General features: G+C 44.4%; 2 protein-coding genes across 3 annotated transcripts in view; one reads left to right on the top strand and one right to left on the bottom strand.

The window, feature by feature from the left end:
- HSBP1L1 (heat shock factor binding protein 1 like 1) lies at window positions 1-2,299 on the bottom strand. Its single transcript, XM_063159458.1, is given in 5 exon segments — window positions 1-877; window positions 880-892; window positions 1,123-1,217; window positions 2,093-2,159; window positions 2,255-2,299. Coding segments are annotated over 5 exon segments (294 nt in total). The 3' UTR covers window positions 1-803.
- An 11,691-nt stretch (window positions 2,300-13,990) lies between these two features.
- The window catches only part of SLC66A2 (solute carrier family 66 member 2), a 66,076-nt gene continuing 56,597 nt past the window's right edge, over window positions 13,991-23,469 (top strand). The window contains exons 1-2 of one of the 2 annotated variants that reach the window (XM_063159469.1): window positions 13,991-14,034; window positions 14,418-14,774. In XM_063159469.1, coding sequence (XP_063015539.1) covers window positions 14,572-14,774 — 203 coding nt within the window. In that variant the 5' untranslated portion in view covers window positions 13,991-14,034; window positions 14,418-14,571. The remainder of the gene's footprint in view (window positions 14,035-14,417; window positions 14,775-23,469) is intronic. The other variant, XM_063159475.1, reaches the window with a different exon arrangement.

The raw sequence follows: 23,469 nt of genomic DNA on the forward strand, positions 1-23,469 counted from the left end.
TTTCTATTTTTTCCTGGGACAATAGTTTAATTTTTTTTCCAAGATTCTGTTATGACACGATACAAATACATTTGTTTTCCCTTAACATTTTTTGTCAGCGTGACTCTAGACTGGAAAATGTCAGAGTCAGTGCTATGCTGTTCTACCTTAGTCTTCCTCAAACACATCCTCATTTCAGTGCTGCACAGATACAGTGAATAAGTAGGTTAATGATTTATTCACGAATGTGATTCAGCATGGAGATAGGAAGATATCTCTCTCTGTACCGTTAAATACATCTTTGTGGATTGTCTTTCTGCATTTCTGAAAATTACTGCATACCTTGCGCAAAAGGCATCAGAATTAATAGATACCTAAATTACTTCAGAATATTGACAGACATTCATGTCTTTCACTGCCTAAGAAGTTCCAATGACAAGAGGAATTCATGTGTCTCAATTTGAATCAGGAAAGTGTGCCACAAGAGGAAGACAACATCACTTGCATCCACAGCACACGGAAGCAGTGCTGCCCCACAAATACTGAGAGCACAGAGTCAGCCATCATCAGGGAGGGGGCCGGCATGTGCATGAGACAGATATAAAATCCAGAACACAATCCTGATACGTAGTATCATTTTATATTATGAAGTGATTGACTATAGCTTACTGCTGTGTTTGTGGTGAGTGTGTGTGAGGGGTGTGCTCCAAGCCACAATGGGAAGCTGCAGCAGGTTTAAAAGCAGAGGTACATAAATTGACACCAGCGAGCATCCTCAGCTAGGTCAGCATACCTGAGGGGCAGGAGTCACGGCCAGCAACACTTCAAGCCACACACATTTCCCTATGAATGGACAGCCTCGGTTTACACACTTGGGGTGAGTTAGCACTGCCCCCTTGTATATTGCACTCAGCTGGAATAGAGGCAGTAAGATGCAGTTTTTGTTTTGTAAAAGTGGTCACGTTCTTTATCTCTTGGCAAAAAAAAAAAATCCAAGGTATATTAAATATGTTTTTTTAAAAGTACACTTTCAAATCCAAGAAAATTCAGGTACCCTAAATGTGTAAACACCATTACTCGCCCACCACTCAAAACTAAATGGAAATGCATAAACCACAGAAAAACTTAATTAAGTGTCTTTACTCCCAATTCTTCATCACTGTTTTCTACCCCAGCCTCTGTCATCAGGTCAGCAACACGCTTCTCAAGGTCATTGATGCGCTCGCCCATTTCTTCCAGTAAAAAGTTAAAGATAACTTCTGTAAGTAAGGGTTTACAAGTTTTTTCTTCTGTAAGAAGAACAAGCATCTTTCTTCCAGATGTGTCAGTCTTTTACTTGTTCATGTTTAATGTAAGATGAAGCATGCACAAGGTGGTATTGTTAGAATACAATCCCTCATTCTCTTACAACAGATAAGCATTCAAATTCTTAGTATCAAATGCCTTTGCAAATACTCATGAGTGAACTGTGTGATTGTTTTCTTTCTGAGGAACTCTTTTAGGTGATACCATACAGGTAACCTACAGAATTAGAATATGAGTGCTACTCAAACATTATTCAGGAAGTAGCCGCTTCTTGCAAAAAAAAAAAAAAAAAAAAAAAAAAAGCTTCAGAAAGCAGAGGTAGTTTCTGTAAGCACATGTAATAAGACAGCTCAGAGGCCCTTCAGGTCGGATTTTCTTCTTTTGAGGGCTCACCTTGTCATGCTCAGGCCAACAGCTGCTTTTAAACCGTGGCTCGTTTGAGTTGCATTTTTGGAGAAGGATGCTTTTTTAAATGCACCTTCGGAATCTTTACATATAATTCGATGTTTATTTTACTTGAAAGCCAGAATTGCTGCACAGAGACTACCATGGTACTTGTAGTGAAACACTTTTTAGGGTTCCCTTCTTAGAAAAAGTGATCTGTAAAGAGGCTGGGGCGGGGGTAAGTGAGGTGCCTGTACGTCACAGGCGTTTACACCGGCCCACATCCTGGGCTAATTTGATGTTTACGGGAGAAGCCCACCCCGCTGTTAGAAGCAAAGAGCCCGCCCGCACCCATCAGCGCGCAGGGGGCCCAGCCGCGGGATCTCGGGCCCAGCCGCGGCATCCCACGTTCCAAAGAGGATATTTCTCAGCGTCAGCTTCTCCGTCAGAGCCTCAAAATTCTCCTGCAGCCGGCAGAGCAGATTTTCCGCCTGGGGGGGAAGGGGGAAAATGAACAGCGGGGAAGCAGAAGGCAGGGCCCGGCCGCACGGCACCCCCAGCAGGACACCCGCCCGGCCCCGCTCACCAGCTGCGGCAGCTCCGCGGCTCCCGGCGGCTCCGCGGCCGCCATCGGCTCCGGCTCCGTGGGCGCGGCGGGGCGGGCACGGTGCGCACGGCCCCGCCCGCAGCGCTCCGCGGGCAGCCCTTCCCTGCCAGTGCTGTGTTTGCTGGAGAAAGCGTCGTTCCGCGCGGCAGTAACTAAATAAGGATGCCGAGGTTTGATCTTAAGAGGTCGTACAATTTTATTTTTTTTAAAGGTTTCCTTCCTTTTCTCCCGTGCAATTAGTTTTGTGTAATGGAGTGGTAAAAATACCGTGGTGGTTGAAGTTCCTTGCACTGCAATGCCCAGCGAGACAACATCAAAGGCATCAGCAAGAGTCGCATGGTGCCTCTTGCAGCACCAGCATCTAGGTCATCCCTGGCTTTTGGCTGCACAGTGTAAAAAAGCTCCCAGTGCATCTATTAGAGAGGTGTCTTTCTTCTGGATGCTGAAACTGTTGCCTGATGTAAATGAAGAGGTTTTCATTTCACTGTGCCTGTATGGTTAGGAGCGTGTCACTGTTAGGCAATAAATTACCTTAGTCAATTACTTTGAGTAATTACATATGCCAAATATGTGTCTTCATGCACAAAAAATTTCTGAGCTGGGAATTACTTCAGTTGCTGTAAGCCTACCACTTAGAATCTTTCGTAATAAACTTAATTGTTCTCCTTCTTGACCTTCCCCACCTCATTTGAGAGGGTGTGTTAATCTCTGAGGTGAAATTCTGGCATCAAAGCAAACCTCCGCGTTGCTACCTGCTTCCCATAATTGTAGCTTCTCTGTACAGCCTTATTTTTTCCTACTCTTGCAGGTAGTCCTTGTTGTAGAAAGAAAAATCAAGCACATTTTGCAAAGCTTGAGTGTCCTAACAGTATTACTGCTCTAGAAAGCTTCTAGATAAACAAGTTGAACAATATTATGCATGTAGATAGAGTTTGCTTTTGTATGTAGCCACTAGCTTCAACCATACAGCCTTTTTGTTCTATTGCATAAGTAATAAGGAACAATTGGTGCTTCTTACCTGTTTATTTGTTGATAATAAATATTCTTTCCTTTAAGGCTAGGTAGTAGTAGTAGCTAGAGCTGTAATATTTTTGCATTTTTACTTCTGATAACAGCCATAGTCTTCCTGGTTTTCCCTCCTTCCAGAAGAGCTACAAAAGCTTCTCTCTCATGCAGCAGTATTTTCCCCCAGAGGCAGTAGAAGTGGCTCTGTCTGCTTGTGCCCAGTTATCTTGAACAAAGCCATAGAGTCCTATTCATAGTGAAGAGCTTGCAAGGATAAAGAAGCAGCTGGAAATGCAGAGGAGCAAGCATTATACAGCCAACCAATTCACAGGAATCCCACTACATCTTTGTAGTGCCGCATTTTAGCAATAGCCAGGTTAGGGTTCAACTGAAAACAAGCATGACTTGATAAAAGGTTTTCTGTAATTAGCTCCTCATTTTTGTGAGGTAGGTCAGTGTGGTCAAAACAGAAAAAAAAATATAATATCCAGCTGGCACAGCAATGAAGAACAGGCAATAAAAGTATGAAAGAGACTGAAAAATATTTGCCATGCATTTCTCCCTTCAAAGGTCTGGTTCTTTTACTTTGTGGGCTCAGCAGATGATGTGAATGGCCCTCTTAGTTCAGATCTGAAGCTGAATGAGGCCAAGAGTGCACAGCTGGGTTTAGGAAATAAAAATAGAAGTGTCTTTAAAGCTAAAAGTAGTCATGGAAAAGTTCCAGACTTCAGAAAGCCTAAGAATAGAAGAGACAAATGACAGGACCAAGTAGACTTTGCTTAGCAATGCATTTACTTAGAACTAGCATGCTTGGTTTTGCTCTTCTGCCTTCCAGTCTCTTCCTTCTCAGAGGGCTTAGAAGTTTGGAATTGAGCTGTTGCATACATTTCCAGGGTCTGAAATCTGGGGATGTAAGATGAGCCATAGTTTAAAAGCATAGTCCATGTTGGGCATGCACCCATGGGCTAAGGGAAGCTGAGCAAAGACCCTTTGGCTTTGTTTTGTTTCAAAAGCAAAGGGCTAGCTGAGAACCAGTAAACCACCAGTGCCATAAGAGTATTTAATGCAATAAGAATGCTTAATTTACTAAAAGGATAACAAGAAGTTCATTTTGGCAGTGAGTACAAAAACAGGTCCTGAGGAGGTATGAGAAAGGAGCAAAAGAGATTTGACAACAAATTATTTTTCCATTCCAAAATATGCTCTATGCTGCTTTCTTTCAGTAAAAAGCTTAGACTTAAGTACTTTCAGTCTAAATATGTCTTCTTGGTATGAAGAACGTGAAGTAAAAATAAAATTAGGGTTACCTCGAGGCTGAGGTGCCATCTGCTTCCATCCTATTTCAGTGTTGCAGACCTGTGGTGTGAACTCTTTACAGTGTGCGCTGAAATGGTATCCAAAGCATGTTTCCCTTGCTCTTTCCTAGGGAAATTCCAGTCCCTCCACTGCTGGAAGGAGAAGTCAGAGTAGCAGGAGGGGACATAAAAGCATGTTGAAACATTTACAAGTCCTAAGCTCCAAGTTCACTGCCATGCTGTAAAAGGCTGTGATGTGGTGAGATAGAAGAACTTGTTGTAGAAATGCATTACTCTTGCTGCTTGGATGCTACAGAGAGCCTCTTTCCCTCTTCTTTGCTAACAAATAAAATTTTATATACCATGGCTAAGAAATCCTCAGGTCACATACTCCAAGCGTGTCTGGCTCAGGGTTGCTTTGGAATGGAGGTGAGGGCACAGAGAGGACATCTCAAAGAGAAGCTGAATATTACATGTGTGGTAAGAAAGAAAACAGGAATTTGGTCCTGGAAGGAGACAAGGAGGCAAGTGCTCCTGGGCCAACATGGCAGCTTGTTTGGCAGCAGATCAGAAAGCAGGATGCAAATGACACTGCAAATTTTGTGGGTTTGCTATTTTTTCTTCCTGGCAGAGGCATGGTCAATACCAAAAGTTTTCTCTGAAGAGAAAAGGGCTAGGCACAAGTTAGTGCTTTCAGCACAATCATCGTATTTTTGCTAACAAATTGTTGGGCTGGGTTTTTGAGTCATGCTGTGTTTGGTCCTTCCCTCTCAGGTAGCTTCTCTTGTGTCACTTTACAGTAGTGATTCAGAGGGACACAATGTGCAGAAAAAACCCTCTGGCTTTGCTAGCTCATCACCTTTATAGGCAGCAATCCCAAATGGTGCTGATAGTTTTTGTAGCAAACTTTGACATTTACCCAATCTTTTGATTCAGCATGATACAGTTCACTGAAAGCTTGCTCCACTGGAGTACTTCCTGGTGAAGGCATTGCTTTTCTTTCATATGGTAACATCAGTAGACCAACAAGTTGTTATTTAAAAGCATGGAAAGATGTGGTGAGTGAAATGCAAATGCCTCAGGCAGGGGGAAAAGGCATTCGGGTCTGTGGTGTCTGACAGCTGGTGTTCCTTTGAAACACAGTCATTTGAGGTGAATATTAAAAGCCTGGGTGTTTGCTCATGGTTCAAATTTCAGTTTCTGTATCTTTGAAGAGAAAAGGGTAATTCCAGCCGTTGGAAACCTGATCCCTGATGGAGGTGCTCTGCCTTTAATAAAAGTGTTCTGTATAAACTTTTATAAAAGTGTTCTTTAATAAAAGTAATAAAAAGTTTTGGAACTGCTGCTTACAAATCCCCTTATTGTGAAATATTTCAGCCAGCCCTTTCTGCAAGTATTTACAGAAAGAAAACTGAAAGGGTTAAGGATAATCTTGATCAGATGTTCAGTGCATGCTGTGGGCATCATGTACTGCTAAGCAGCTGTAACAGAACACAGGATGTAATTTTCATTGTAAGCATATTGCACCGGGATAAATGCAGGAGCAGCAGAAAGGTGACATTGGAGGCTGGTCTGGTGGGTGGTGGTGGCGTCCTTTGGCTCTGTGAAGAGCTGTGTGTAATTCACGGCTCTGTGAAATCACCCGCCCAGCAGCTGTTGACTGAGTTATTATGTGATCCAGAAATCTCCAGCTATGTTTCCCGGACATGGCTGGTAAGAGATGTTAAAAATAGGTTAGAAATTGTTGTAAAATAGTTGATAGATCGTTAAGCATGTACTGTTAGTTTGGTTTTTATATTGTAAAAGGAGTTAAAAGGATAGTTATAAAAAATACGGTACTCAACGTCCCATAATACACCTAAGTAAAGTGCTCCACCGCAAGCGAAACGAGCCAGCCTTACAATGGGGTGTAATGCAATGGGCCAATCAAGCGCCTTAAACCATGCAAATGAAGGATCCAAAAAGAAACCAGTCCAAAGGGACAAAAAACAGGGTAAAAAGGGGCTTCTGACCCACTGAATTTGTGCCGCTCCATCGGGGACATCGCTACATCGCTGCTGAGGCAGACCCAGCCGCCGGCCTTGCAGCGTCCTTGACGGGAGCGCTCCTGCTGCTCGGCCCGTGGGCCCCATGCTTTAGGCTTTCTTTTTTCTTATAATAAAAGCTGAAATCACTTTAGTCCGGGAGCCTGCTCTCGGTTTTATCAAGAGATGTTGCTTCCCATGCTTTTTTCTGCTCCTGCCTCGTTCCATTGTCTTTGGATAGCAAGGGTGAAGGAGTATTCACCACTCAGCTCAGCTCCAGAAAGGCAGCAGGAGGGAGCTGGAGGTGTTTGTCCCTGGTGGGAGAGTGAGCAGGGTTTGTTTCTCTGGCCTGGTGGCCTGCTGCTGGCACGCCTGGCACTGCACCTGGGGGCTGTGTTCCAACCACCCCGTGGCCTTGCTCCTCACACGTGCACAGAAGAGCTTTCTGGAAGCAAATACAGTGTGTGACAGGTGAGGCTCTGCTGTGAGGGCAGGATGGGCAGCCCCTGCGGCACAAGGACAGTCAGCTGAGCTCACATGTTCAGATCCCACAGCCTGGTGTGGCTATCGTCAGGGACCTCGTGGTCCAGAGCAGAATGTGCATTTTCTGCACAGATATTAAACATGGCATGTGCTGTGGTGCGTGATCGAAAGAGCATTTTTCTAAAATACTTGATAAAGAGAGCCTGTGCTGAAGAGGCAGGAAGCTAGGCAAAGGAGGGAGCGGTTCATTGGAAAATGCCCATTTTGCATTTCCAGAAGGTGTAAAGCACTGTGGGTAAAATTTCCTGTGACCAAACTGCAGTTATGCTAATGTTTCCTTCCAGCTTCAGACACAGTTTTTCCCAGAGGAGGCAACTGGAGTGTCTCCCTGGTACAGGCAGTTTAAATTCACCTTGAATGAATGGAAAGCACTTAGTATGGTTGCATAAGATGCGAGTTGATTTGGGCAAATATGGACAATAACACTGGGGAACACTGAGTGTAAGACACATGCTCCTACAGCAAGGTGTGGATCAGTGAGCAATGACAGTAACAAAAAAAAGCCAAGACTGTCGTAATCTGATTCTTTGGCTTTTTCGCTCTTTTTTTTTTTTGGGGGGGGGGGAGAAAAAGCTTGCCCTTCCTCATCTGAAACAAAGATCTTTTGCAAATATGCTCTTAAGACTGGAATCTTGACTGGCAATGGCCTGCTTGCTTCTGTGAGACATTTGTGGAAGAGGAGAGGAGCTAAGAATTATGACAGGTATTTTATGCAGCTTGGGTAATGTTGGAAGCCCTCCCACATCAGCTCCATTTAGTGTTCCACATGGTGTTTGCCAGCAGGAGACATTTGGATGCATATTCCAAGCATGCCTAGCAAAAGTCATCTGAAATTACGAGGGCATAGAGGGGCCAGAGGGTGTAAAGGGACACTGCCAGCATAGGTAGCACAAGTGTCAGCTGAGCAGAAGAGCGCTTGGGGATTTGGCCTTCCACAACTGGGGAAGATGTGCAGTGGCATGGGTCCCCAAGGCTGCTCCCACTTTAAGGGTTGGCCAGAGGACACATGAGGATGCTAATTTTCTCTCTGGGATGGATTCTGTATTAAGCAGAAACAAAACCACCTGTAACTGCAGCTCCTTGGGGTATCAGAAAAGTCAGTCTGCTGTGTTTGTATCTGTCTTGTCTAAATTATCTTTGACTCAAGTATTACTCTTGCAATAAAGATGGTCTTTGGGATCTTTTTTTTTTCCCCATTCTGCACTCTTTGCTCTTGGTAAGGAGAGCATAAATTTAGTTTTGTTCTGTTTTTAAGTGTACCAGAGATGTTGAGCTTATCTAATATAAACAAGCCAGGTGTGTGCTACAGTGTGTAAATGCCACCAGGAGCACTTTGTTCTTGTCCTAGAACAGAGAAAAAACAGTTTGGGTGCTGCAATGCTACTGACTCCAGGTCACCTGGTGGTATTTCAAATCATGATTAAGCTGTAGTTTCTCTGTCATTTTTATTTCCTCTCTTTGCTTCTTATTTACTCCACAGTGGAGAGAAAATGAGTCAGAGTAGACTAGGAATAGTTCTCCTGACACTTTGGACACTGCATTTGCACCCTCACTTGTTCAGCAAAAAAGCCAGCTTGAGGATCTCCCCAACTCCCCTGAGGTGGCTCTGGCTAAGATGGAGTCAGCTTTTTTCCAGAGTGGCCCCTATGGTGCTGTGTTTGTGACTAGAACTGTGCTGGCAGCACACCAGTGTTTTAGCCATCACTGAACTCTGCTCACACAGCATCAAGGCCACCTCTGTTTCTCACTGTCCTGGGGTCACAAGAGGCTGAGAGGGGAAGCAGCCAAGACTGCTGACCGAGGTGATAAGAGGGACATGCTGGACCCACAGCATCACACTCAGCAATAAAAGCAGGCTGCAGGCAGGAAGTTTCTTCCAAAGTACCTGTTGCTCAGACACTGGCTGGGCACCAGTCTCTTAGTGGGTGGTGGTGAGTGGTTGACTTTGCATCACTTAGTTATGTTCTTTTTATTCACTACAAGACTTTTATGTCAACCCATAGTTATTTTTCCCATGGCTTCACCCTGCTGATTCTCTTCCTCATCCTGTAGGAAGGAGTGAATGACCAAGTGGCAGTGGGGGCTTCACTGCTGCCTAGGATCAGCCCACCACCCTCCTTCTTTCCCAGCTCACTCCCCAGTATCAGCAGCTTCTTGTGGAACACAATTGATCCTGTAATTAAGCGAGCATTTTGCCCCTTAGGGGCAAGGGAGGAGTGAAGTGCATGAGAGAGGGAGATGGTACAGAGCTCTTTCTCCATCATGTCAAGAAAGGTCCAACAAAAACCAGCTTAATAAAATAGCCATTTTAGTTAGATGGAATAAAAAGAGGAATCTATCCCTTCTGATGCTGAGCACCATGCATTGGATCAGTGATGAATGGACTCTACATGGTACTTTCCCATGGCACACTATGCAGATCTCATCTGTGGAGACATTCCTCTATCTTAAGAGAAAGCAGCCCTGCTCCTGAAGGTTAAGGTGAGAACCTCTGGCTGCATTGTTGGAGATAGGCAAGCATATGCAGGTGGGTTGGGAGCTGTCTATGGACTCCTCTGATGCAGCCAACTGCTGAGGTGACCTTGATGCCATGGGACACACCAAGGGCATCCCAAGAGCAGGTGGGGAAGAAATAATTGCAGCGAGCCGGACCTGTTTGACAGAAGAGCAGGCTGTGGGTTAAGCAGTCCTGGTTCAACTTCTTACCTGAGTATGCAGCTACACAGGTAAAAAGTTGAACCAGGACTGCTATTTGTTTATTTCTCCACTCTGAACTTTGCCCATTGTTTACAAAGCTGAAATGGTTTGAAGACGGGTTCATGTATCTCTGCCAGCTGTCAGGCTGATTCCTGCTCTGGCATGTTTGCTTTAGGGCTTTTTCTCCACTTGTCTGTGAAGATGGCAGCAGTCCAAGTACAGAGAGGTGTCTAATCATCAACCTCCAGGGTCGTGGTTCCCACTACCCAGTGCAAAGGGATGGGCTTGTAGGCTTGGGCATGTTCCATGCTCCTCATTGGAAGTGCAGAGGGTGTTCCTCTGCAGGCCAGTGGGTGTTCCACTCATGCTGATATTCACTGTTCTGTTTGCAAAGACCAGCTCAGAAGGAGAAAGGAAGAGTGGTGAAAATGTGCAATGCACAAAAATGTATCTCCTATTAAGGCTAGCTTGATTCTGCCCATCAGCTGCCAAAACAGGGCTCACCAGTGCTAGGAGGGGCCAGGAGGCAGCTTCTGCCACCAGCTGCAGCAGGGTTGCTTTAAAAAAAATAAAAAAGTGGAGGACAGCTGATTTAGTGATAATATATTATGGTAGGAATGGCCAATTTCAAGACACTTAAGACCCATTTACTTGTTTTATGAACAGTACAGTGAATATTTCTTTTTAATGTCCCCATGGCTGTAGTTACAGAATGAGATATATAATGTGATAATTGAAGGGAATTTGGCCACCATAGGCATTCACTTTATCCTTTTACTGTGCAATGTGTTCAAGAAGTAACTTAGAGCTTATCTACACTCTAGCAGGGTCTTGCAGGGACTTCATATGCTTGCTTCTGTGCAACAGCATTTCTCTAATGTGGAATATAAAATAATTTTATTACTCATCTTTCAAAATCAATTGACAGGACAACAGACTGACTGGGAGACTTGCAGCAATCTGGTATTTTTGCTGCTGCAGTAATTACAAGTCAAGTACTAACAGCTGTCCTCCTCCTCCTCCTGTAAAAAACTGCAAAGAGAGGGCTAAGGCTTGTCATGGAACTGGTCTATTGGGTGGTTCATTCCTGTGTCCTGTTGGTCCTAATGTCGTCCTGATAGGAATATGGCCATATGGAGCCAAGTGTAGAAATGGGGCTTTGCTTACTTTTTTAAAGTCAGTGAAGCTATTTGCAAAAACTAAACCTTACATAGTAATTTTTACTTCTTCTACCAACATTAAAGTTAAAAGCCCTTTTAAAACATCCCATGTCTGTTCACCATTTTCAGTTTGCTTAAACCACATCCAAAGATACTACAGGAACATTTCCTATCAGATTTCTTAATCTAAAATAAATCAAAGTTCTCGTGATGTTTGGGGACTATGTAGTTACGAAAATGTTAGCTGCTAGAAGCTAGTTCATAACTAAGTGGCTAGAGCTGCTCACATAATCAATTTTAATTCTCCTACAGCAGATGTCCTAAAAAGATTAATTTAGTCTTCAAAGATCTGGTGTGAAACTGTCTGCTTCTGTTTTCTGAATGGGTAATGTACTTCTAGCAAATAGAGGGTTCTTTTCCTAATAGGGAAATTTTGCCATTCTGAGTGAAAAAACAAATGCACCTGTTCTTTTTCTCCTCACTTGAAAGAGAGGATTGCTGTCTGGCAGTGAAGCAGTACTGTTTCTACGGTAAGCTCTGCTTTTACATCAAGAGGACGGTCCTTCTGAGCTCCCTCTCAGTTACAATCTCCCAGAGACAGAAATTTGCTTTCATATGAAGCCTCTCAAGGCTCATTCTTCTGCGACTGCACTCAGACCTGCAGGTTGCGGAACGTTTCCTTGATGATGCAAGACTCTCTCCAATCACATGTTATCACCTCAGGTTTATTTCTTCCAGCACACTCTCCTCCTGGAGTCTTGCTGGGTTTGCTGTGGTTGGGTGCTCCTGTGCCAGGCAGGATGCTACGCTGGAGGCAGCAAGCACCTCAGGATGGCACCACTACAAAAAAAAACCCCTGAGCCTGGATTTTTAGATATCCTGAGACCTGAAGGGTCCCTTCCTGATGCTGGCAGCTGCTCAGCCTGAGGAGTTCAGCCAGCCTGTCATTCCTCCTCCTACTCAGTGTCTGGTGTCACTGGTCAGTTTAGCTTACACCCGTGCATTAACTCCTGAGCAACTAGGATGATTTTAGTGACTGGAACTGAATTGTGTTCACACAGCAACGTGCTGTAATTCGCAGTTTTTACCCATACAGTTTCAAGTAAGGGAAAACAACCTAAGTTTAGGCAGTTGTCTGTTTCCAGTTGAGTACTTTAGAATCTGAATATTGTGCACAATTTTTTATTGAATAGACTTAAGAGCATCCTGGAATAATTCTGGAAGCTAACCTGGAGATCTGGTGGCAGCTTGGGTAGTTTCTTCTACTTAGGTAACCATTACTTCAAAATATCTGTTTTCTCAAGACAATTTCTTCATGATTTCTCAAAATACTTTTATTTACACGAATAAAGATTGGCTTTCTAATCTGGGCTACTCCTATTTTCAACTTGAAAGTTTGTTTAGACCATTGTGCTTAAGGAAAAATAATGTGCTAAGGGCTCCAAGGAAAGCATGTAAAGAAGTTGGCATAACTGCCTGATGATAATGTGCAAGTGATACATGAAATATGAGCCATTAAATAACAAAATGTTTTAAATAATGCAGTTTATACATAATTTGATTGTTATAGTCTCTCTGCGTGAGTCAGACGCAATGACATCAGGAACGTCAGGATCCCCATCCAAAAATCAGAGTTCAGAACATCCGCTATGTATTTGTAACTTCAGCAATCAAACTATCAAGTCTGTGTAACGCAATAGAGCTTTGTTCAAGTAGCAGAGCTGCTACTTCCTTGTAGGAAAGCGAAGTCTCAATGTTATCACTGGTCACCTGATCTACATAGGAGGCTGTTTTGGATATTTGTGTGATGGTACTCCAAGAATGTCTTTGACAAATACATTCTGTGGTAATGTGCAGGTTCATGTGCTGCACATATGCTGCAAGAATTGCCCAGTGGAAGAAATGCTTGCAGTTGAGCAAGGTGCTGCTATGCAGGAAGTAAACAAAAGGCTTCTGAAATCCTGAAACAGACATTTCTATTTTTAATTCAGCTCCTTTTCCCCTTTAACATTCACAAAAAAAAACTTTTGCAGTTTCTGCTCTAGGACACAAAATCATACATCACTCAGATGCAGGAAAACCCATCTCATTTCCTACCTGTTGGATGAGCAGCAGAGGATGAGCAGCCTTCCTGCTACTAACAAGGTAGAAGAAAGCATTAGTAGTATTATGGGGAGCCCAAGGAACAAGCTTTGAGGAGAGCTCTGCAGCCACTTGGACGCATGGTGATGATCCATTCTTTTAAGTGTGGCTGAAGGAGGTGTTTGCAGTGTGCATGCTGTCATTCTCCACACAACACCTGTGTGCAGCACTTGTCCTCTCCTGGCCCAGTGCAAGCAGCAGTAGAGGCTCCCTGCCCTACTTTGGGTCGAAGTTGCACTTTCCCTCCCCAGCCAGCGCAATTCAGAGAGCCACAGAAATCACAGAATCATAGAATGGTTTGGGTTGGAGGGGACCTTAAAGACCATCTAGTTCCAATCTCGCTGCCATGGACACCTTTCATGAGGCCACGTTGCTCTGAGCCCAAATCCAGCCTGGCCTGGAACATTCGCAGGGATGGAACAGACACAGCTTCTCTGGGTAGCCTGTTCCAGTGCCTCGCCACCCTCAAAGTAAAGACTTTCTTCCTAGTATCTAATCTAAATCTACTCCCTTTCAGTTTAAAGCCATTCCCCCTTGTCCACGAGGCACGACGGAATTTTCCGTAACTCCTGGGCAGCAGGACCCGGGGCAGGCAGCGCAGCCCGAGGAGGAGAAGGCGCCCAGGTGGGCCCGGGGGAGCCAAGCCCCCTCCGGCGCCAGGCTCCCACGCTAGCCCGGTGCTGCCCGCCGTGTCCCGGTGCCGCGGGGGCAGGGGAGGCGGGCCCGGGCCCGGTGCCGCCGCTCCCCGCCGGAGGAAGGGGCGGCCCCGGCGCTCATTGGCGGAGGCGGGGCCGCTCCCGGTGCGTCACGGGCCGCCCCGGCCGCCGCTGCCCGCCCGCGCACGGAGCGGCGCCGGGGGATGGAGGCGGCGGTGGCCGGAGCTCGGGGAGCAGGTGCGGGGCGGGCGGTCGTGCCTGCCCGCGGGGCGGGGAGAGCACGGGTGGGCGAGGGAGGCGGAGGAGCCCCCTCGGAGACAGTACCCGGGGGCCGGGCGGGGGTGGCGGCGGAGCCGCGTATCCGCGCCCTGCCCGGGCGCTCTTAGCGATGGATCGGCGCGGCTGCTGTGCCGGGCCGGGCTTTCCCTGTGGAGCGCCGGGCCGGGGCCGGGGCCGGGGCCGGGGCCAGGGCTGAGGCTGAGGCTGAGGCTGAGGCTGGAGCGGGGGCGGCCCCGACCCGCCCGCGGCAGGGCGGTGGTCCGGGCTCGCCGGCGCCCGGCTGGCAGCGGCCGGAGCCGCCCTCGGCAGTGCCAGGCTCACGCCCCATCCCTTTTCCCCAGGTCCGGGCCCCGCGGGAGAGGGCGCAGTCATGGTGCCGCATCCCGGGCAGGAGCCCGCCCGTGGCTAGAGCCGGCCCCGGCCGGAGAGCTGCGGCGGGGCACCCTCAGCCTGAGGGCATCCCTCAGCCTGAGCGCCTCCCCGCGCGCCCCCGGCATGGAGCCGGGCGGCCTGGAGTGGCTGCTGGTGCCCATGCGGCAGCTGGTGTCCTGGGGCGCCGCGGGGGCCATGGTGTTCGGCGGCGTCGTGCCCTACATCCCCCAGTACCGGGACATTCGGCGCACCCAGAACGCCGAGGGCTTCTCCACCTACGTCTGCCTGGTGCTGCTGGTCGCAAACATTCTGCGCATACTTTTTTGGTAAGTTGGCTGTGTTTCTGCTCAGTTCTGAAGGCTCCTGACTGTTTGCCAGGTGTAAAGCTTCGATTGGAATGCTTGAAGAAATAAAGTTTTACGTGCATTTTCCCTTCTCTTGAAGCTCTAAATGCTGTCTTTCCGTTAGTGTGTGTCTATTAAGTCGAGTTAACTGGGCTGGGGAGCATGGTTTGTTTCCCTTGCCAGATCTGATTATCAGCACTCTGATTTCCAAGATGAAACTTTTTAACTTGTTGGTAAAGAGGTTTTTGCTAAGTCAGATCTTTTTTTTGCCGACTGTATTTTGCATTTATCATATTCCACTATCTCAATTTTCAGAGTGAAAGCCTCGGTATCACACACTTATTCGAATGTCTAGTTGGCATTAGAGTCACTGGAACACTTGCCATATTTTCTTGCATTTTCCCAGGGTGCTAGCTGGCTTCAGAGGGGGTTCACTTGTAGATCTTCATGCACAACTACAGATGAAATTTTTTTTTCTTGGATAAGCAAGGAAAAGGTGTGCTGCCTTTCAAAAGCAAATTTCTTTTGCTTTCAACATCAGTTTCAATACTTAAGAGCAAGTTTGTTTCCATATTTTAGTCTTGTGTTGCCGGACAAAGAAAATGTTATTACGGCGTGATTTCTGTGAATCAATGTTATAAATATCTTGCCCACTGTTTCTGATTATACAGGTGCTACACCACTGAGAATGTACTTGGGAAACCAAACATGAAATGGTCTGGGCAATTAGTGCAACTAAGGACAGTTATTCTATGATTCTGTTTTGACTACAAAGTAGTGCTTTTTAATCCATAAAGAACTGATAGGTAACAAGGCTGCATCCGTTTGTTGGTTTTTGGTTTCTTTTTAAAGAAACCTCCTCTGACTCTGTATAATGGCTTCCTGGTTTCTGCTACAGCATGTAAGTGCTGTGCTGGAGTGGAAAGCAGGAGACCCTTTCTTAGCACCACAAGCTGGCAGTCAAACAGAGGAGTCATCGCTGGAACAGAGCTACTTGTTGCGTTGGAACTGTGTTTTCCTGGGGAGAAGTATATGGAGAAAGCAGAGAGCAGGAGGGGAGCAGAGGAACTGGCAGGAGAAGGAGAAGCAAAGAGCCTGAGCTGACAGTGTTAGAAAGAGAAATAGTCTAATTTTTGGTTGTACTGGAGACAGTCAAAATATAGAAATGGCTTACACCTGAATGGAGATGCTGGCAGTTTCTAGGTAACTCAGGTGAGTGCATCTCTTTAGTGAGACTCAGACTATGGAAAAACTGAAAGATCTTTAGTTTGAATTGATTTTAAGTACATCTAGTTGAGAGATGTGCGAAAGTATAAATACTGGAAGTAGTGAAAAGTTATAATTTATATCAATATTGAAAGGTTTGTCAATACATCAAAAGAGAGAATGCAGTTATATTGGTAGGAGTAGGTATGAATAGATGAGCCACATGATAGTATCACTCTCTGACATGTGTTAGCACTGTGTAACTTCTGGTCACCTTGGACCTTAGCATGGAATGGCTTCACATGGCACCCTGCAGAAACCTTTCTGTCTGTACTTGCAATGAATTGTCTCTCTCTGGTTCTGCTGAACTAAAAGACAAAAGAGTACTTGCATAATGATAATTCAGTGTTCCCAGGAGAGAATATTGCATCCCTGGTAGTTAGTTATAAGCACCAGTAAGTCATGAAAACGGCATTGAGGGTGGATGATATCCTTGGGTATCTGGATGATTTAAGGAAGATCACAGAGCAAGAGCCTGTGATTCCTGTGAACATTGTGAAAATGCACCCATGTAGCATCTTGGCAATTCAATTTTTGCATTATTTGGTTAATGTCACCTATGGCCGATGCATTATCTGGGACACAATGCTCTCAATAATGACATAAACAGCAGAATGATTTTAATTGTATATGTAAAATTCTTTGGAGGAAATTAGAAAGTTTTTATTTATTTTGTTTTATATTTATTAAATAATTTAATCCATTGTGGTGCCAGGACAGAATTGTTCCTACAAGTAATTTTGTTCTGTATATAATCTTTTTCCCCAAGTACTACTTGATGTCTCCTTCCTTTAGCAAACCCTGTATTAATCCAAGTCTCTCTTCTGAAAACTCTGCTGCCATAAAGCTTCTGATTTCGTTTAGTTTCAGTTCATTACCTGTGATTATTAAGCATGTGGTTTGAGCCAGAGTAATTTTTTGTGGACTTCCTCTCCTCCCTGATCCAAAAAGAAGTACTTAAATTGTTAGGCCTCAAAAACTTTCAAGTTTTAATAGTGTTGCTTTTCAGGACTTAATTTTTTCCTAGGATGGATGATGTTTTTGTTGTTTTTTGCTTGTTTGTTTTGTTTTAACGTCAAAGACGCTTCTGTAATTTGTGTCTGTGGTTACTTCCAGGTTTTCCCTGAAATTTCATGTATTGAATTTGTGGCTCCCAAGGACAGACTGTTCCTGCCTGTAATGCCTTTTATGCCTCTGTATACTTGCTCTTGGGTAGTGCTGGTGTTTCTGTATTTGTGTTACTCATAACAGACCCAGTCCTCCCACCTTTCCCTTATGGCTTTATTACTCTTCCTTCTTCTCAGCTATGGGGACAATTCCCTCACATTCTCTTTGTGGAATAATGGATTCCACAGGTTCCTATAACTGTACTTGGTTATTTCAGAGGTTATCGCTTATTGGTTTAATGCCTGGTTTTGTTGTGGTTTAAGTTTGACCTTTCATCTCCCCTCCAAATAGAGTATTTGCTTCCTAATCTTCTTGCAATGTTTTATGTGTCAATAGAGTTTCAGCTGGTGAATTGCACTGTGACAGTAGCCAATGAACAAAGTACTACTGAGATCAAGGATAACAATCCTGTTTCCAGTTACCTGTTCTCACCAATTCTGTTTCTCTGATTAGACTGTCTTTCGTGGTAAGCCATCTTTTGAAGTCAAGAGGACTCAGTGCAGTGCCTCTCTTCCTTGTGATTCTTACATCTAATCGCTTAATTTCAAGGTGTTCCCAAAGAACTTTTGGTTTGCTAGTGATGACAATAGCAGAGTATCCATTTTTCATGCTTCTCTTTCACACAGTGTCTCAAAATTTCATCTTTAAGGAGCTGTTTCTGCTTTCAGTTATGGGTGTTTGGCCTTGCTGTGTTCCAGCAATGTGCCAAAACTTTGGGTGAAAGGATTGGTCTGGAAGAATGAAGACAGGGTATGGATAGCAATGGGTGTGATTCTACTTCACTTTATTTATGCTTGTATGGCTTTTGTTTGGGAAAAAGAAACTAAGCTTGGTTATGTTTAAGTCTTTTGCCCTTTTAAAGAGGATTCTTAAAAAAAAATTGAAAGGTAGACAGTTTGTGCTTATAACATCATGCAAGGGAGTCTCTTGTTTACCAGTGTGAAGAGCAGATTTTGTGCTGTAGTAGATTTTATACCAATTTAACTTTAAGTAGTAATCTATTGTTACAATTTCATCTAACACATCAAAGCAATATTTATTCTGGGGTGCCAGTATAGCTGCTGGATATGATCTATGGCTGCATCAGCTGCCTGCCCCTTTGTTTTGTCCTGCCGTTGTCAGTACTGCTTCTCCTGTTTGTCTTCTCCAGCCCTACAGGTCATTGTTTCTCTGCACTGGTCAACTTGGGGAAAGTTTGCACTGTGGATAGACATCGAGAGACGGTGCAGAACTCCAGGCCTTTGTAATTCTGGTGCATATGAAAGTGTATGGCCTGCTCAAAAAAAAAAAAAAACTGAGAGCAATTTTCTTCCGTCTACATTTTTAATTAAACACTTCATTACCATTTTTGATAGCTTGTGCCTTATGTCTTATTATACGTTCTTGAGTTAGCTCCGTGTTCTTGCTCAAGGGATACCTGAGCTCTGAGGTGATTAATTATCTGTTTAAGCTGTCCCAGGGTGTTTGGAACTTGTGGGATGGCTCCAGAGTTCCCTGTGGCACTAGACCAAGGCACACACATCTTCTGGTTTGTGTGGCTGCCAGCTGAGTAGCTTTGCATTGTCATGATGGAGAACAGCAATGAGAAGGCGGGTGAGAGTTGTGTAATCAGTAGAGGGTGAAGGATGCAGAAAAACTTACTTGTGAGTTCTCCCTCTCCCTCTCTACTCCCTCTCTCTCTTCACCCTTTCTTTTTTGAAACAGAGCTTATAAAGAGATAAATTACAGTTTCTTCTAATATTAAAATGAGAATAAATAACTAGAGGAAAAGGAACTATAGATTTCTTAGAAATCAGCATAGACATTTTTATATATATCTTGAGTAAGTGCAGCCAAAAGTACTTATGTTGCTTGCTATCCCCGGAACTTTTTAAAATTTTTTTTTCAGTTTTACATTTTGTAAAATGGATGTCAGTATATAATAGGGTTTGTATATTTTCCAATAAGACAATGTTCTTTCCAAAGGTTTTGAGCTGCAATTCCAAGGGACACTGTCCTAAAACTCACACAGCAGTGCCACAGAAATCCAAAACCAAGAAAATAAAACCATCCAGTTTTGGAGTTGTTCTCACAAAATAGTTGCTGTAAGGCAAACTGTGGGAACAAGTTCTGGCAGCCAGGGACAGGATGGAGACTATGGACTGTATTATTTTTGATCAAAGCTAACTCTCTACCCATTGCACATCAGTTGACCTGAAACAAAAAGTCTTCTTAAAACAGCAATATCAATAGAGCTCAGAGCTCTCTGTGCTGGAGTCAATGGAATAATTAGAGACCCAGGTATGGAGCTGGAGGTCATTTGCAGAGAAATGGTGAACTTGCTCTTGTCAGGGGGAGACTCCTAGGTATTCATTGTGCTGTAACATCTGCAGTGCTACCTGTGGACCAGGTCCCTTCTGTCTTGTGTTGCTCTGGCTTTGGAACGCAAAGCAGTGAAGTCTGAAAGACTTTCTGCGAGAAAGAGAAACTTGTGCTTTTAAGGCTTCTGTTACTAAAATGGATCTTGCCAGTTTTTACCATGTGTGGCATGTGGGATGATGCTACGAATCAAGCTGATAGAGTGACTACGACTTTGAAAGATTGCCTTATGTATGGCCTGCTGGTGGAATCTTGCTCAGATATTGAGACTAAAAGTGTTATGCAATTCCTCCTCCTTTGTGTAAGTGCCACAGAGTAGGGATAAGATGTGCTACTTTTTTGTGCAGAAAGTCAAGTGGAATGTTGTATGCACAAGTGAGGAGCTTCATTTGCGATGATGCGTTAAGTCTTGGAAGTTTACATGTCAAGAGGAACCTTGTATCTAAAGATCCTGTTGCAAAACTAGTTTGTTTCTTCTTCCTGCTTAAATCCCACAGGTTAAATTCTGTAATTATGTGAGGTGCCTTTCAGGACAGCTGCTGTGCTGCTACCCTGGGCTATCTGTTGTGATCCTGGTAGTGTGTGGTGTATCCTGAGTGCTTCCCATGTTGCCTAGAATCTGTAACTTCCCAGAGAGCTGAAAAGCAGACAGCAGATGAAAGCTGGAACAGCATCCATGAGTGTAGGAGGAAACAGAGTGATCTCGCTGCACCAAAAGCAGTCAGTTTCTTTTCAAAGATGTCTTACGAAAAGCGATAAGCAAACCTTTATGTTTGGTTTAGCTTAGGCTTCCTTTTCACAATTGGCATTTGCTGTTTCGAGTAGGCTCAGGACTGGAATAGCAGGATTATTGCAGAATTGAATTGTACCAATGGAATTATGTAGTTTTCTCAATAACTAGTTAGTCTCTGCTCTGCCTTGAACGTGCCCTTCTCTTGTCTTCATCAGCTTGAACATGCATTAGTCATTTGAAGGCTATGGAAACACTAATAACATAACTAATAGCATGTAAGCCACTCCCTCTCCTTTATTTGTTTATTTGACTAGTACAGGAAATAAAGGGTTCTTTTGTTTTTACAAATTAAGTAAACAGTGGAAAAGCTCTTTGTCTCTTTGTAGTCTGACATATGAACTCTGAGTTCCTTGAATACTGCAAGTGTCACTGTTCATTTCCTTATACAACACTGTAGTTATGGGATGAAAATGCAGAATAATGGTGGTGACCCCTCACCCCCAGGACTTGAAAGCTGATCTTTTCTGCAAGTCTGTTCTAGTATCCTAAGGCTCTTCACTTTTCTCTCATAAGGTGCTTTAATTACCTTAGCGTGCTTCCTCTCCTGGCTCCTGCTTACACAGAGACAGGAATAATATCTGTGAGGCAGAAAGGAAACGGCATGGCATGCTTTCCCTGCAGGGCTTACATCCCACAGTGCTCCTGGCTCAAGCTGGCCTGAGGAATCTTAAACTGGATTAGTGTTGCTTTGGCAGGCCCTGATATTAATGCAGAGTAGGTAGCTCGGAGTGGTGTTTGTGTCCAAGATCCTGAGCAAAATGAGTGTTCTGGCTTTACTTTTACAGCTTCAAGAACCTAGGAGTGGTCCTTGACAGTGGTATTCCCTTCAGTCTTGCTGCCCAGGTAGTGGGGTGTAATCCATGTGGTGTAGTTTGCCCTGCCTGTTGGTCTCCATAGCAGCTTGTTTATTTTTCTGTATACGTGATCTAGTTTAGCGGGTTGTGTTGCCTGCAAGACTTATTCTGGGGTTTGGTGTTTGGGAAGATATATTTCACATGAGTGTGTTTTGTTGCATAACCTTTGTTATCTTTTACTGGATGGTTGTGAAAAACCCTACAGGTGCTTTGCATTGTTTGAAGTTCCCATAAGAATTTTTAAATTTCCCTTTTAACTCTCTTGTGTGTTGTGAGTTTTGTTTTACTTTTTTTCCCACCTAGTGTTTAGGGGGAGAGAGTCTGTAGCAATACTTGAATGTCATGACAAATTGTTGTGATCAGACAAGCAGGTGGCTGTGTTTATTTGTGTTTGTGGTGAGCGGGTATTTGTACTGCAGGCAATACTTTTGCGAGGCACCCATTAGTGAATGACCAATAATCTCATCAGCAGGGAGGAGCTAGCCTTGCAGTGACCTGTGGCTGGATTTACTGTCATAATAGCTTCTAACTTGTTGTGCTGCCAGCTCAGCCCTTCTTAAATGCATTACTGTATTTTTACATGCAAATACATTTGTATTGAAGATGGTTTTTCTAAATCTGATGTAAAGTGGTTTATAGTTAATTGTTCTGTACTTGTCAGTAAGTCTTTCCCATAGTTTTTCTCATCCCTGAGTAAGAGACAAATATTATAGTATTGAATTCCAGTAGATGAGGGGAACTTGGCCACAGTCAGCAACACAGGCTGAAGGAGATCTGGAGTCATGAGCCTGGAGCGTAGGTTAGGCCAAACTTTTATTCTTTTCCCCTGCATTTTGAACTAGTGCAGTGAAAGCCTTATTCAAAGCACACGCTGCCTTTGATTATGCTTATCAGCTGTGTTCTTTATTTCCTTCCTCATAGTGTCCTCCAAATTTGTTACAGTAAAGGCTCCATTGAGGGTAGAAGTGGGGGGCTGAAGGTTGCAGAACTGCTATTCCTGCAGTAGTAACTGGTGGGCCCTCTGGCAGTAGTGCAGAGCCTCAAGGAGCTGTACTTTTCCTCAGCTGTATGCCACTAGGCAAGAAATACTTGGCTCTTTTCACTGATGTGGGCTGCTTGGCTCTTCTGCACATGATTTCCAAGGAAGCTAGTCAAGGACTTTCCAGTCTCTGTCCTGTTCCTTGTTAGTTGACTCATAACAAAAATCTCTCTGGTGAAATGGCTGCAGTGGAAGCACAGTAGTGTGAGACAGCATGATGGTGAACCTGGCTGGTTTTTACTAGCATGGAGCTTGGCCATAAAAGTAGGCCAAGCATAACAAATTACATTTTGCCAGGGTACTGTAAAACAGGAACTGTCAAGAAGAGGGCAATAATTGCCATGCCTGTGAGGCTTGGGACTTGGTCAGCATGACGTGGTGGAAGATTTACCTTAGTAACTGTGCTGCTAGGAAATTTAGAAAGCCTGTGTGCCTCACGGTGCAGGTGAGGGCGCTGGAGAGCACAGCAATATGTTCTGACCAAACTACTTCCTCAGCATCTCTGTCTTCAAGGCATAAAAACGGGCAGAACTGAGCACAAAGAAGCAGCTCACTGTGATGTGTGTGTCACCTTCCTGTTGTAAATGCAATATGCTTCCACCCTTAAGCCCTTATGCACTTACTGAGTGTGTGGTGGGGATTGCTGAGCTTTCATCAGGTGATGTTGGAAGAGCATTGCTGATCTCCGCTGAAGGATTCTCCTTTTCCTACAGCAGAATCTTGTGCAATCACTTAAGAGTAAGCTCTTCAGTCAGGACTGGCTACAATCCAAGTTCATCCTCTCTGCTGTGTGAAGGAAGTGCATGGAAGCTCCCAAGACATGTCATCTGTATTTCCTTACTTCCCCCAATCTTGGTTCAAATAAGGCAGAAATTTATTAAATAGTTGGTGTGTTCTGCAGACCTGGCTTTTCCACTCAGATGTCTAGACAGGGCTATGGGTATTTATTTCTTTATAGGGCAAGTGCTGTTGCTTTTATGACTTAACTTAAAAATGGAAAATTGTCAAAGGGAAGTTTTGCACAATTCCATGTGAAATCTTTGGAGTGTAAGTGTGGAGAGCATACATAACTGGTGATAATGTGGCATAACTCTCTGGTCTCTCTGTACTGACTTACTGCTTACTGAATGTGATTCTCCTTTCAAAATAATAGGTTTGCTGCTGGCTTTTGAAGCAAAGCCTTAAGCTTCTCTCTTCAGC

This window comes from Melospiza melodia, chromosome 1 (genome assembly GCF_035770615.1).
Source record: "Melospiza melodia melodia isolate bMelMel2 chromosome 1, bMelMel2.pri, whole genome shotgun sequence".
NCBI classification, from domain to species: domain Eukaryota; kingdom Metazoa; phylum Chordata; class Aves; order Passeriformes; family Passerellidae; genus Melospiza; species Melospiza melodia.